The following is a 12,668-nucleotide window of genomic DNA, read 5'->3' on the forward strand; positions in this document are numbered from 1 at the left end:
TTGCATTAAAAATTTGGCGTCACTATCTGTTCGGTGAAAAATGTCATGTTTATTTTGATCACAAAAGCCTGAAATACTTGATGACTCAAAAAGACCTGAATTTAAGACAATGCCGTTGGTTAGAATTGCTAAAAGACTACGAGCTTGTGATTGATTATCATCCAGGAAAGGCTAATGTAGTTACTGATGCTCTAAGTCAAAAATCATTGTTTTCTTTGCGTGTAATGAATGCACATATGGCTATGTCTGATGATGGTTCGATAATAACCGATTTAAAAGCACTACCGTTATTTATTCAGCAGATTTGTGAAGCTCAGAAGGTCGATAATGATTTGATAGTAAAGCGAGCTCAATGTGATTCGAATGTTGATTCAAAATTTCAAGTGGATGCCTAGGGATGTTTGCAATTCAGAAATCGAATATATGTTCTGAGAAATACAGAGTTGATTCAGATGATTTTGAACGAAGCTCATAATAGTCGGTTATCTGTTCACCCGGGTAGTACGAAGATGTATAATGATCTTAAACAGCTTTACTGGTGGCACGATATGAAACAAGACATTTCTGACTATGTTTCAAAATGTTTAGTTTGTCAGCAAGTAAAAGCCGAGCATCAGGTACCTTCTGGATTGCTTCAGCCGATTATGATACTTGAATGGAAATGGAACAGAGTCACGATAGATTTTATATCCAGTTTACCGTTGACACCGAGTAAGAAAGATGCAATCTGGGTTATTGTAGATAGATTGACTAAATCTGCTCACTTTGTTCCGATTCGTACAGATTACTCACTTGATAAGCTGGCTGAATTGTATGTTTCTCAGATTGTGAGGTTACATGGTGTGCCTATATCTATTGTTTCGGATAGAGATCTGAGGTTTACATCGCGGTTTTGGAAGAAACTGCAACATGCACTAAATACGAAATTACATTTTAGCACTGTTTTCCATCCGCAAATAGACGATCAGTCAGAATGAATCATTCAGATACTTAAAGATATGTTAAGATGCTGCATTCTCGAGTTTAAAGGTACGTGGGAATGATACCTATCTCTGATTGAATTTGCATATAATAATAGTTTTCAGTCGAGTATCAAAATGGCACCTTACGAGGCTTTGTACGGTCGTAAATGTCGTACACCATTGTATTAGACTGAGCTCAGTGAAAATAAGATACACGGGGTCGATTTGATCAGAGAAGCTGAACAGAAAGTGAAAGTGATCCGTTAAAGTCTGAAAGCAGCATCAGATCGTCAGAAATCATATGCAGACTTGAAACGTAAAGATATAAAGTTTCAGATAGGAGATAAAGTCTTCTTGAAAGTCTCACTGTGAAAGAAAATACTCAGATTTGGTTGTAAAGGCAAACTGAGTCCGAGATTCATTGGGCCGTATGAGATTATAGAACGTATTGGACCGGTTGCTATCCACAATGTATTTCATGTTTCGATGCTTCGTAGATATCAATTTGATCTCTCACATGTGATTAGTCTTATCTATTTGAACTCAGTCTTTTACTTGCAAAAATGCCTTTATTTGATATAATGTGAGTTACCTTCAATTTCTAATGAGTATATCTTCTTAAACAAAATGTAAATATTCATAAATCAGTAAAGGTCCTAAGGAATAAGGGAAGGCAGTAGGATCAAAGAATCATAACCTTTTGTGAGGAAGCTGGACGTAATCTTTTAAGTCATTTCTTTCCCCTTTGGGGAGGTGATGACAACTATGATGCTAAAGGGAATTTCTCGTTAATTCAGCTTATATTCTACCATGGAAGTTGGATTCAAATGAGAATTTTACAGGAAACCCATAAAGCAAAGCCTGAGTTAATTTTGAAGATTTAAATTGACGTATAAGCTTATTATTTTCCTAAGAAATGTGTGCCACAGGAGCATCCTGATTAAATAGGAATTGGCAAGAAGATTCTTAGATGTGACAACTAGATGTCCTCTTTATGATGGCAAAATTGAATCCTTTTAAGCATTTATTTGTTAAATGTGATTTTGCCTAAGTAACCTGATTTGGAGTACCAATGTGGTTGAGAATTCAAGCTTTTAGCTTGTAATGGAGCTTTCAATAGCCGTAAAGAAACGATTTAAAAGGAAAAGCTGCTACTTAAACTTTGTGGGAATTTTTTTTTTTTGAATTAACTGTGGAATTTGGAAAGTAAGGAATTGCATTCGAGTTGTAAGTAAGTTGGGCTGTTTCTCTAAATTAGAAGATATCCTCGTAGGAAAACAGTAAAGCTTTAAGGAAACCTTTTATCCAGCAATACAACTAAAAATAGAAAGCAAGGTTACATATCCTAAATCATTTATGGGATGTTGATGTTTATTCTTCACCTAAACTGACTTCTTATTACAATTTTGTTTTTCTTACTGACATACATCAAAATTAACTATTCCTGCCACTTCAACCTCAAATAATTGCATGTCAAATTAGACCAGCTTAGAGATCTATATATATGCGTGTGTGATTGTGTGTGTGCGTGTCTCAAATGTTGCCTTTTACCTAGCACTCAAAGACAGCTTGTGTATTGGACACTATACTGGTTTGTAATAAGTTGAATGCATATCCAACTACTACATTCGATTTATGTTAAATGTAGCTAACAAAGCCTGTGATTTTTTTCTACCTCTATATGTCTTCGGAACTAAGTCTATGTCGATGCGAAAAAGCTCATGCAGATTGGAGGACGAACCTTAAACAAAGCAAGAATAGATGAAGGAAGAAGCCACAAGCCATCTCCGCAAATCAAGCCGGATGCAACAGCAGGAACCATCAAATCAGCCTTCTTGCCATTCAGCTTGTACCATCCAAACACGACCAAACTCCCCACACACATATCAATAGCAAAATAAGCACCGACAAGGAAAGGCACGGCCATTGCCATTGGAAGTGGAACCCATTTCCCAATGTTTTTAGGGCTAAAATCTCTCAACAAGTTGGCTGCTATGGCAAAGGCAAAAAACCCATAGCAGAGCTGCAAACAGTGGTGGGGTAGTGCCGAGAAGCCTTGCACACCTAGAATTGCCATATTTCGATAAATGAGAGCATATGGTGCTTTATATTCACCATCAGGGTTCCCCACATCGAAAGCTTTATAGAAGAGAAAGAATGTAAGAGGAGCTACAACGCAGCCAATGGCAGTTCCGATTGCCTGACTGACAAGCATGGATCTTGGAGAAGTGAGAGTTAAATGACCAGTCTTAAAATCATGCATCAAATCGGAAGAGATAGAAACAATGGACTTAATCAGTCCACAACCAACAAGTCCAGCAACCACACCATTTTCCTTTCCGGACATGGCAGCTAGCACAAAGAGGGCTACTTTTCCATAATTATAGGCCATGTTCATGTCAGTTAGACCAGCACCATAAGCGTTGCAGAAACTTAGAGAGGGTGCGAGAATGTAAGCAACAACTATATAGTACCATTTCAGCTCAGGGAACATTAGAGGGATTACAACGATGGAAATGATTGAAAAAATGGTGTACCCTGCACATGCTACCCAAATTGGAATGTTCTCTCTTACAAATAGTTCATTCCGTTGAAGATCGATCTGTTGCTGCTTCTGATCATGGGAAACTGAATAACAAGCAAAGGAAGTTAGTAATATTGTGCAGCGTGTCAAATCATGACGTTAGCCACATTTTATGAAGTTGATGGCTTACATGTTTTAAGGCTTCTAACTTTCACATTGGTATGAATGCCTCTAGCAATCAAAAATAGTATCTTCAGAAAATTGTAGAGCCCGTCGCCTAGGATTAAAGCAATAGAAATGAAAACCTGCATGATATATGGAAACTAGTGTGAAATGAGTACAAATATTGGTGCCAAGATATAATTAAGGGAAAGCTCCATGGACCTTGTAACCATTTAGACTCTTCATGCTGCTTTCTGGTAAAGTTGCAGGGAACCACTCTCCCTTGAGCCCACCTATTAGTGGCCACATTACTCCCCAAGAAAGCACTGCCCCAAGAAGCAAAGATAAATTTACAAGATGTGAACATATCATTCCTGCTCCTATGTAAGTCATGCTGAAATCAAAGTAAAACCTGCAAATTTGAATTGTTCCAATCAATCATTATGGAAACATGATCACATCACATGGAGAAGATAATAAAACTAGAGAACGCACGAATTTTTCCATGCTTTCAAACCAAATGTAGGAAACTGAGCAAATCCGCATTTATCTCCACCTGCATAAAACCACTGGAAGAAGGCCCAGAGGAAACTAAGTGAAAAGAAATTCACAAACCCATGAACCTGTTTCCTGCAAGATGAATCATTACGTAATTGAGTTCTCCTACACTCACAAGCTGCCAAATGGATATGGATTCAGAATTTATTTTCATACTTAGCTATCTTGTCTCCTTTAGGAGTATGAAATCCATTAATGAGAACAGAAGTAGCAGTTCCACTTGGATAAGACAACTTGTAGTCAATTATCATGATCTGAGAGAACAGAAAAAAAAAATGGAAATCATGCTTAACCATTGGGATATTATATGTTATGATCAAAAGAGAAGCAATCAATACACGTGCCTTTCTTAGTGGAACTAATGCCAGAAGACCAACAAAGCAGCTCACAAAGAGAAAACCAACCATCCAACCAATCCCAGGTTCCTTGATGCTCCAAGGATTATTGCCTTCTGTACCAATGCCTGCTTGCTCATATGTCTTCCTGTTTAAACCCAATAGATAAGACCCAAAACCACCTGCATCCAATAATCAATAAAATTTACCAAACAGGAAGAGAAAATGAATTGCATATAACAAATAAAAGAAGGCATATACCTCCAACAGCAATACTATAACAAGCAACCGCACAGGTCTGAATTATGGTATTCTCTTGTCGGGTAAATGGAGTTGAAACAATTCCAGCCTTTTGAAGCAGCTTCGTCCAAGACCTAATAAATACAAAGGCAAGAAGAGCAGCCGAGACGTTGAGGTTGGGTACTAGCCCTGTTGTGAGGTTGAGTTTCATCACTATCACACTGTATATGATCCCAATGAGAAGGCTAGCAACCAGTCCTCGAATGGTTATCTGTTTCATCCAAGGAGCAATCCTCTTCAACTCCTCTTGTTCATTGTTCATCTCTTCTGAATCTTGTCTCTCAACTCTCTCAATCTCCTTCATCTCTTCCATGTTCATGTTCCCAATGGCAGTGGGATAAAATCTGGTCCAATTCATCACAAAAACCTCACTTACATGTCCTGATCAAAGTTATATATATAAAAAGAAAAGTGCAATGAAACTACATCGACAGCCTTTGCAGACATGAAAATGCTTACCTCAGCAAAGACCAGACCTTGGAAAAAAATCTTGCACACAGCCTCAAATCTGGTTCTTCAAACTCTTCACCGTTATATGACAAGTAGAATTCATTAAACAACGTCAAGTTGGGCTTTGCTTTTCTGGTTTTCTTAGTGTAATTTTAGAACATACCATATGAACAACACAATAATGAGCTCATTTCTGACCTTTGATAGTTGACCCGCAAAAAGCTGCAAATACAACAAGATATCCCAAACATCCAAATATAGTGTAAAACACCCAAAGGACAATGAACAAGCCACAAGCCCCAGAACAAGGGAAAAGCCAAAATTCTCAATTGAATGTAATAAAACAGGGCATTCAATTCAAAATCTGAACCAAGATGACCCCCAAAATCAGCGATTCAAAGAATTCGCAGTTTGGGAAACAATTGCTTAGTTTCTATATAAAGCAAGCAGGGGTTACCAAACCCAACCGAAGGATTTAGTGGCAAGATTTTCATGTACTGTAAATGTAGTACAAATATGGTTTGCAGTACATTGATTAACCATCTAACAGTGGACGTCCCAATACATTTAAACAAATGTTTGGCCATAAATTTCGATCCTTTGCGTTGACTCCCAACAAAAATGCAAGAAATGGTGTGTGGGGCTTTTTATGATGGGACATTCAACAGAACGCCAAAATACAAAGGCTTCAGTCAAATCAATCAGAAAATCCAGAGTTTGAGACAGTGGGGGCTATTGTTGTTGTTCACCCAATACTGCTCTGATCAAAGCTTGGCCTTAGATGTCGCTGTCCTTTGTGATTCCGATGCTGTGTTGTTTTTCGAGCGTGCTTCTGACGCGCTCTCCAAACAGCTGGGCTTTGCCATTCAACAATTCTAAGTTGTACTGTGTTGTTGTGTACTGCAATGTTGGTTGTTTTTGTGGAATTTTGGTTTTAAATGGTAAAAATAGTAAAATAATAACAATCACATCGTAGATGGGATAGATTATAGTAACCATACCCTTTCTCTATTTATTACAAACAACTCACCATTTTATGAATTAAATATAAAATTTATAATAAAAATTAGTATACCCACCCACCCACTTCACGTTTAAATAATATTTAATACTCAAATATTCTTACTATATTTAAAATTTAATATTTATATTTTTACTTTTAGGAAATTAGTTCATCTATTTTTAAATTTAAAATTTAAATTTAATTATTAACATCGTTAAAATTTTCTATTAAATTTGTAAATGTGACATTTTGAAACTAAAAATATTTATTGGGTAACCATGTAATAAGAAAATTATATTATAATGAACTTGATTTTAACAATAAACTTTAACCATATTAATAATTCTTAAAAATTTACGTTAGCATTTTAATTAGAATAAAATATTTAAACTAAGTAAGATTGAGTTACTAAATTATGTCAAGCATTAAAATACAAAATTAAATCCTAAATTTGAGCATAATATAGATACCAAAACTCAAATTTAATTATTTTTATATATTTTTGAAAAAAAGTTATGCATTTAGACAAGTGTCAATGCATGAGCAGTTTTTATATATATATAAAGAGAAAATTCTCATATCTTAAAAACTAAAATTATATAACAAGTATATTTATAAAATTTGATATAAATGCAAATAAGATTTTGCTTTAAATGATATTTTATGTTTAAATTTAATTATGCATGTGTTTTTTATATATAAAAGATATAAAAATTATATAATTTACTTTGTAAAGAAATGATGTTTTAGTCAATACTCATTAATGCTCAATTGACTTGTGGCACCAATTCAATCAATGATATACCTAAAGTAATTGAACACCACTTAATTAAAAATAAATAAAAATATCTTTCTATATGCAAAGTAAATTATATTATTACGAGAATATTTTTATCTTTTCAATTTTTATGTAGAATCAACAAAAGGAAATCATTGTAAGTTTTAAACCAACGGCATAATAAAATTTACTAACATTTTTATTTGATGGAATGGAATAATAATGTAATAACTATTAAATTATTTGGTTGAATAAAAGAATATAGATGAATAAGTAAGAAATAGACTAAAATAAAAATTTTACATTTAGATTAAAAATAATATTTTATTTATATTATTGATATCTTAAAAAATTTTAAATGCATTATATTTATTAATGAAATAAAACATTATTATAAAATAAATAATTTAAAATATAATAATATTTTAATGTAAAATAACATTATCATTATTTATAATATATATAAAAATACCCTTTGACCAACATTATTATGTGATAATTATAAAAGTAATATTGATTGATTTTTTTTTTTTGTTACAGAAAGAGTACTTAAAGTAATAAAATAGTCTAAACCGTCCCCCCTAGCAGGGAGACCTTATACAAGTATAAATCATATGTTCTATGTTGAGCTAGTTTAACCAGTTTATCAGCATCCTGGTTGTCCTCTCTAGAGATGTGTCAAATGTGCCAGTGACCAATCCGTGTCAGCAGTTGATGGATTCTCCTGATCAAATCAAAATTAGAGCCATTTAAAGGCCTCTCCTGAATAACTTTAACTGCCTCAATATTATCAATTTGAATGAAAACGTTGTTATAGCCACAATCAATTAAGAGAACCAAGCCATCTAAGATGCCCCAAAACTCATCAAAAAAACGGAACAGTTCCCCAAATATATATTAAATCCCAAAATCCACTCCCCATCTTGGTTTCTCGCTATTCCCCCCACTGCAGCAAATCCAACTTCACTCCTGACAGACCCATCCCTATTTAAACATGCCCAATTACCGTATAAATGAGGACATGATGACATACCTTGTGACATAATCGATGTGTTCTTATTAAGAGAGACATATTGCCTTGCCCAACTGTATGACACCTTGATAATTTCAGTAGCGTTCCAAGTAACCCCTTGAAAAATGAAGAGATTATGATTCTTCCTGTAACACCCTAACCCGTATCCATCGCTAGACTAGGGTTAAAGGCATTTCCAGATAATTCAGAACATTTAACATTTGTTTCATAAACATTATAGCATCAGAGATCAAACATCAATGTAGAGTCCTTTATATGGGTTATTGAGACCTTAAACATGCATTAGAAAAAGGTCGGGACTAAACCGAACACATACAAAATTTTTTCAGAACTTAAACATTTTTCAAACAAGTACAGGTCACACGCCCGTGTAAGCAGGCCATGTGCCTCACACGACATTAGACACGCCCGTGTGTCTAGGTCGTGTCCAAATAGGGCATACATACTGTCTTATTCACACGGCCACAAGACATGCCCATATGTCTTGACCGTGGTCGACACTGACTTGGGTCACACGGCTAGCCACACGCCCGTGTGCCTTAGTTGTGGTCGGCATTGACTTGGGTCACACGGCTAGCCACACGCCCGTGTGCCTTGACCGTGGTCGAGCCTGACTTACAAATGTAGGGTACCCCAGGGGACACACGGTCATGTTGCATGACCGTGTTTCACACACGACTGAGACACACGCCCGTGTCTCTGCCCATGTGGACAAAAATAGGCCATTTGAATAGCCAATTTGCTACTTCATTTGGGTCAAACCTACAAGCACCAAACCAAGCATATTTCCAACACAATTTCAGCTAATTTCCATTCTCAACTCATCAACCAAATCATACTAAATCTAAACTAAAATCATATCACAACATATGTTCCATAAATTCCAAATATACAAACACATCTCATGCCAAAACCTTGTCAAATTGACCATTTCCTTTGGCCAACCAAATGCACATCATAATGGCATATTTGTATCACATAATATATATCAATATCAACCATAAGTTTTAACTCAAACTAGCCATATCACATGGCATAATATATACACTACAAAACATATCTAAATACTCCTAGCCTATACATGTCATATACCATATATACAACTCTCAAAAAATGGTACCAAAATAGATGTTCGATAGTGTGAGTGAGTAGCTGATGTTTCCCAAATTCAAGCTAGCTTTATAACACTGTAAGACAGAGAACATTTCACAGAGTAAGCTTAGAGCTTAGTAAGTTCGTGGTATAATACATTTAACTTAACATTTAAAAGCTATAAGACATATTAGCTAACACATAGTTCAATTCATATCACTACTCAACCTCATTCATTACCATTTCTCATTTCATACTATTTTCTTAGTTCACATATCCTTGCATATAATTCATACACTATTATCGACCACATAGGTTCATCTATCTTATACACCATATCGTTAACCATAAATATTCATTACATACCTGTACAAACTCGTACTTAACTATTACATTATCACTTCAATGCTTGATAAACTATTTCGTTAGATCATCTTTCCACGTACAAGAACATCGCACACTTAATACCAATAATCTAGCTGAAGCTATAAAATATCGCACACTTAGTGCCCTCATATTAAACTGAAACTATCTCAATATTGCACACTTAGTGGCACATATAGCCGAAGCTATTCCAATTCACACACCTAGTGCTATTTATAGCCGAAGCTATTTCAAACCGCACACTTAGTGCTGAACATAGTCTATTTATCATCGTACTCACACCATAGTCAAATATATACAATTTGAGCATTATCAAAGCACTAAAATATAAATTGTAACATCATTTATCCCGTACGAACTTACCTTGTACTCAGTATTGTCGATTCAGATTGTCTACTCTATTACATTTGGCTTGGCCTTTTTCTTTCTTTTTCTTTTTTTATTTTCGATTAAGATGATGATAAAATGGCCACCAACTTGTTTGTTTTAATTAATATTAACATTAATTCACAATTTACCATTTTATCATTAATTATAAACCATCAAATTTCATGATATTAAGCCTATTTATGTCCATTCTCAATATTAATAGCATAATAACATCATAAGGACCTTTGGTTTAATAAAGCATAACAAATATGCACATTTAACATATAGAATGACTTTTACATTTTATGCGATTAGGTCCTTTTTGAAAATTAAGCATACAAATGATTAAATTTTAATACGAAACTTTCACATATGCTAATTCGCACATCATCATCAATACGAAAATAATATTTAAATATTTTTTTGACTCGGATTTGTGGTCCCGAAACCACTATTCTGACTAGGGTCTAAATCAGACTGTTACAATTCTCCTCCCTTAGGGATTTTCGTCCCCAAAAATCTTACCGTTAAACAGATTCGAATATTTTCGTCTCATAGTATCTTCAAGCTCCCACGTGGCCTTTTTAATACTGTGTTGATGCCACATCACTTTTACTAATGGAATTTTCTTATTTTGCAGCTCTTTAACCTCTCGATCTAAGATACGGATCGACTTTTCTTTATAAGTCATATCAAACTGAATTTTAATCTCAAACGGAGGAATCACATGCAAAGGATCAGATCTGTATCGTTGAAACATCGATACGTGAAACACATTATGAATCTTTCTAACTCTAGTGGCAACAACAATCTATATGCTAACGCTCGGTAATCTCATACAGCCCAATAAATTTCAGACTCAATTTGCCTTTTCTACCGAACCAAAGTACTTTCTTCCAATGAGATACTTTCAAAAATACTTTGTCGCCGATTTTAAATTCAATATCTTTCCTTTTTAAATCAACATAAGATTTCTGACGATCAGAAGTTGTTTTTAAGCTATCTCAGATCACTTTTACTTTCTGTTCAGTTTCTTTTATCAAATCAACCCTGTGAATCTTATTTTCATTAAGCTCAGTCCAATACAAAGGTGTACAACATTTGCGACCATATAAAGCTTCGTACGGTGCCATTTTAATGCTCGACTGGAAACTGTTATTATAAGCAAATTCAATTAAAGTTAGATATTGTTCCCACGTACATTCAAACTCAAGAATGCAACATATCAACATATCTTCGAGTATCTGAATAATCCGCTCGGATTGACCATCTGTTTGTGGATGAAAAGCAGCACTGAAATGCAATTTAGTACCCAGAGCATCTTGCAACTTCTTCCAAAATCGTGATGTGAATCTCAGATCTATGTCTGACACAATAGATAATGGCACAATGTGCAATCTTAGAATATCGGAAATGTATAACTCAGCTAACTTATCTAGTGAGTAATCAGATCGCACCGGAATAAAATGAGCTGATTTCGTCAATCAATCAACTACAAACCATATTGTATTTTTCTTTCTTGGAGACAGAGGTAAACCCGAAACAAAGTCCATTGTCACTCGATCCCATTTCCATTCCGGAACAATAATCGGTTGTAACAAACCAGATGGCACCTGATGTTCAGCTTTAACTTACTGACAGATCAAACATTTAAAAACAAATTCAGAGATATCTCTTTTTATTCTAGACCACCAGTAATGCTGTTTCAGATCATTATACATTTTCGTAATACCTGGATGCATAGATAACCGACTACTGTGAGCTTCATTCAAAATTATCCGAATTAACTCTGAATTTCTTGGAACACAAATTCGATCTCGGAATCTCAAACAATTATCTTTATCAACTCTGAATTCTGAATCAGACTCTACATCACACTGAGCTCTTTTAGTTAAAATCTCATTATCAATCTTTTGAGCTTCGATAATCTACTGTAAGAACAAAGTCTTGCTTTCAATTCAGTTAGAACTGAACCATCACCAGACAGAACCAAATGAGCATTCATTACACTCAAAATAATCAACGATTTTCAACTCAAGGCATCCGCAACAACATTTGCTTTTCCCGAATGATAATCAATCACGAGTTTGTAGTCTTTTAGCAACTCTAACTATTTTCTTTGTTGCAGATTCAGATCTTTCTGAGTCATCAAATACTTCAAACTCTTATGATCAGAATACACATGACATGTCTCACCAAATAAATAGTGGCGCAAAATCTTCAAAGCAAACACAATTGTAGCCAACTTAAGATCATGCGTCGGATAATTCTTTTCGTGCAACTTCAACTGTCTTAAAGCATAAGCAATGACTTTGCCTTATTGTATCAAAACACATCCCAATCCGATCAACGAAGCATCACTGTAGATTACAAATTCTTTATTCGAATCGAGTTGTATTAATACCGGAGCTTCAGTCAACAAAGTTTTTAACTGATCAAAGTTGTCCTCACACTTTTCGGACTATTCAAACTTTACATCTTTCTGAAGTAGCTTCGTTAACGGATTTGCAATCATAGAAAAGTCTTTTACAAACCTTCTATAATAACTGGAAAGTCCAAAAAAACTGCGGACTTCAGATACGTTCCTCGGAGGTTTCCAATCCAAAATAGCTGAAATCTTATTCGGATCAACTCGAATACCAAATGCTAATACAATATGACCCAAAAAATTGACCTCTCGCAACCAGGATTCACATTTACTTACTAAACTTTACATAT

General features: G+C 34.8%; 1 protein-coding gene across 2 annotated transcripts; it reads right to left on the reverse strand.

Moving 5' to 3' along the window:
• Positions 1–2,261: 2,261 nt before the first annotated feature.
• Positions 2,262–5,808, reverse strand: LOC108483554 (metal-nicotianamine transporter YSL3-like). Of its 2 annotated transcripts, none has more exons than XM_053027379.1 (9): positions 5,455–5,808; positions 5,301–5,364; positions 4,803–5,185; positions 4,551–4,723; positions 4,363–4,460; positions 4,144–4,278; positions 3,871–4,060; positions 3,677–3,791; positions 2,262–3,590 (listed from the first exon to the last, which is right to left on the reverse strand). In XM_053027379.1, the coding sequence occupies exons 1-9, from the start codon at positions 5,540–5,542 to the stop codon at positions 2,662–2,664; spliced, it is 2,175 nt and encodes a 724-aa protein (XP_052883339.1). In that variant the 5' UTR covers positions 5,543–5,808; the 3' UTR covers positions 2,262–2,661. The 2 variants fall into 2 exon arrangements, with proteins under 2 accessions (XP_052883339.1, XP_017642500.1); XM_017787011.2 differs by having other exon boundaries at positions 5,490–5,807.
• Positions 5,809–12,668: the final 6,860 nt, after the last annotated feature.

The sequence above is a fragment of the Gossypium arboreum genome, chromosome 1, assembly GCF_025698485.1.
Source record: "Gossypium arboreum isolate Shixiya-1 chromosome 1, ASM2569848v2, whole genome shotgun sequence".
NCBI lineage: Eukaryota > Viridiplantae > Streptophyta > Magnoliopsida > Malvales > Malvaceae > Gossypium > Gossypium arboreum.

Coding starts and splice junctions, on each gene's coding strand:
- LOC108483554 (XM_053027379.1), bottom strand. CDS start 5,542: ATGTTTGGGATATCTTGTTGTATTTGCAGCTTTTTGCGGGTCAACTAT. Junction 5,186..5,300: donor AAGGTCTGGTCTTTGCTGAG/GTAAGCATTTTC, acceptor GAATTGGACCAG/ATTTTATCCCACTGCCATTG. Junction 4,461..4,550: donor CATTAGTTCCACTAAGAAAG/GCACGTGTATTG, acceptor CTGTTCTCTCAG/ATCATGATAATTGACTACAA.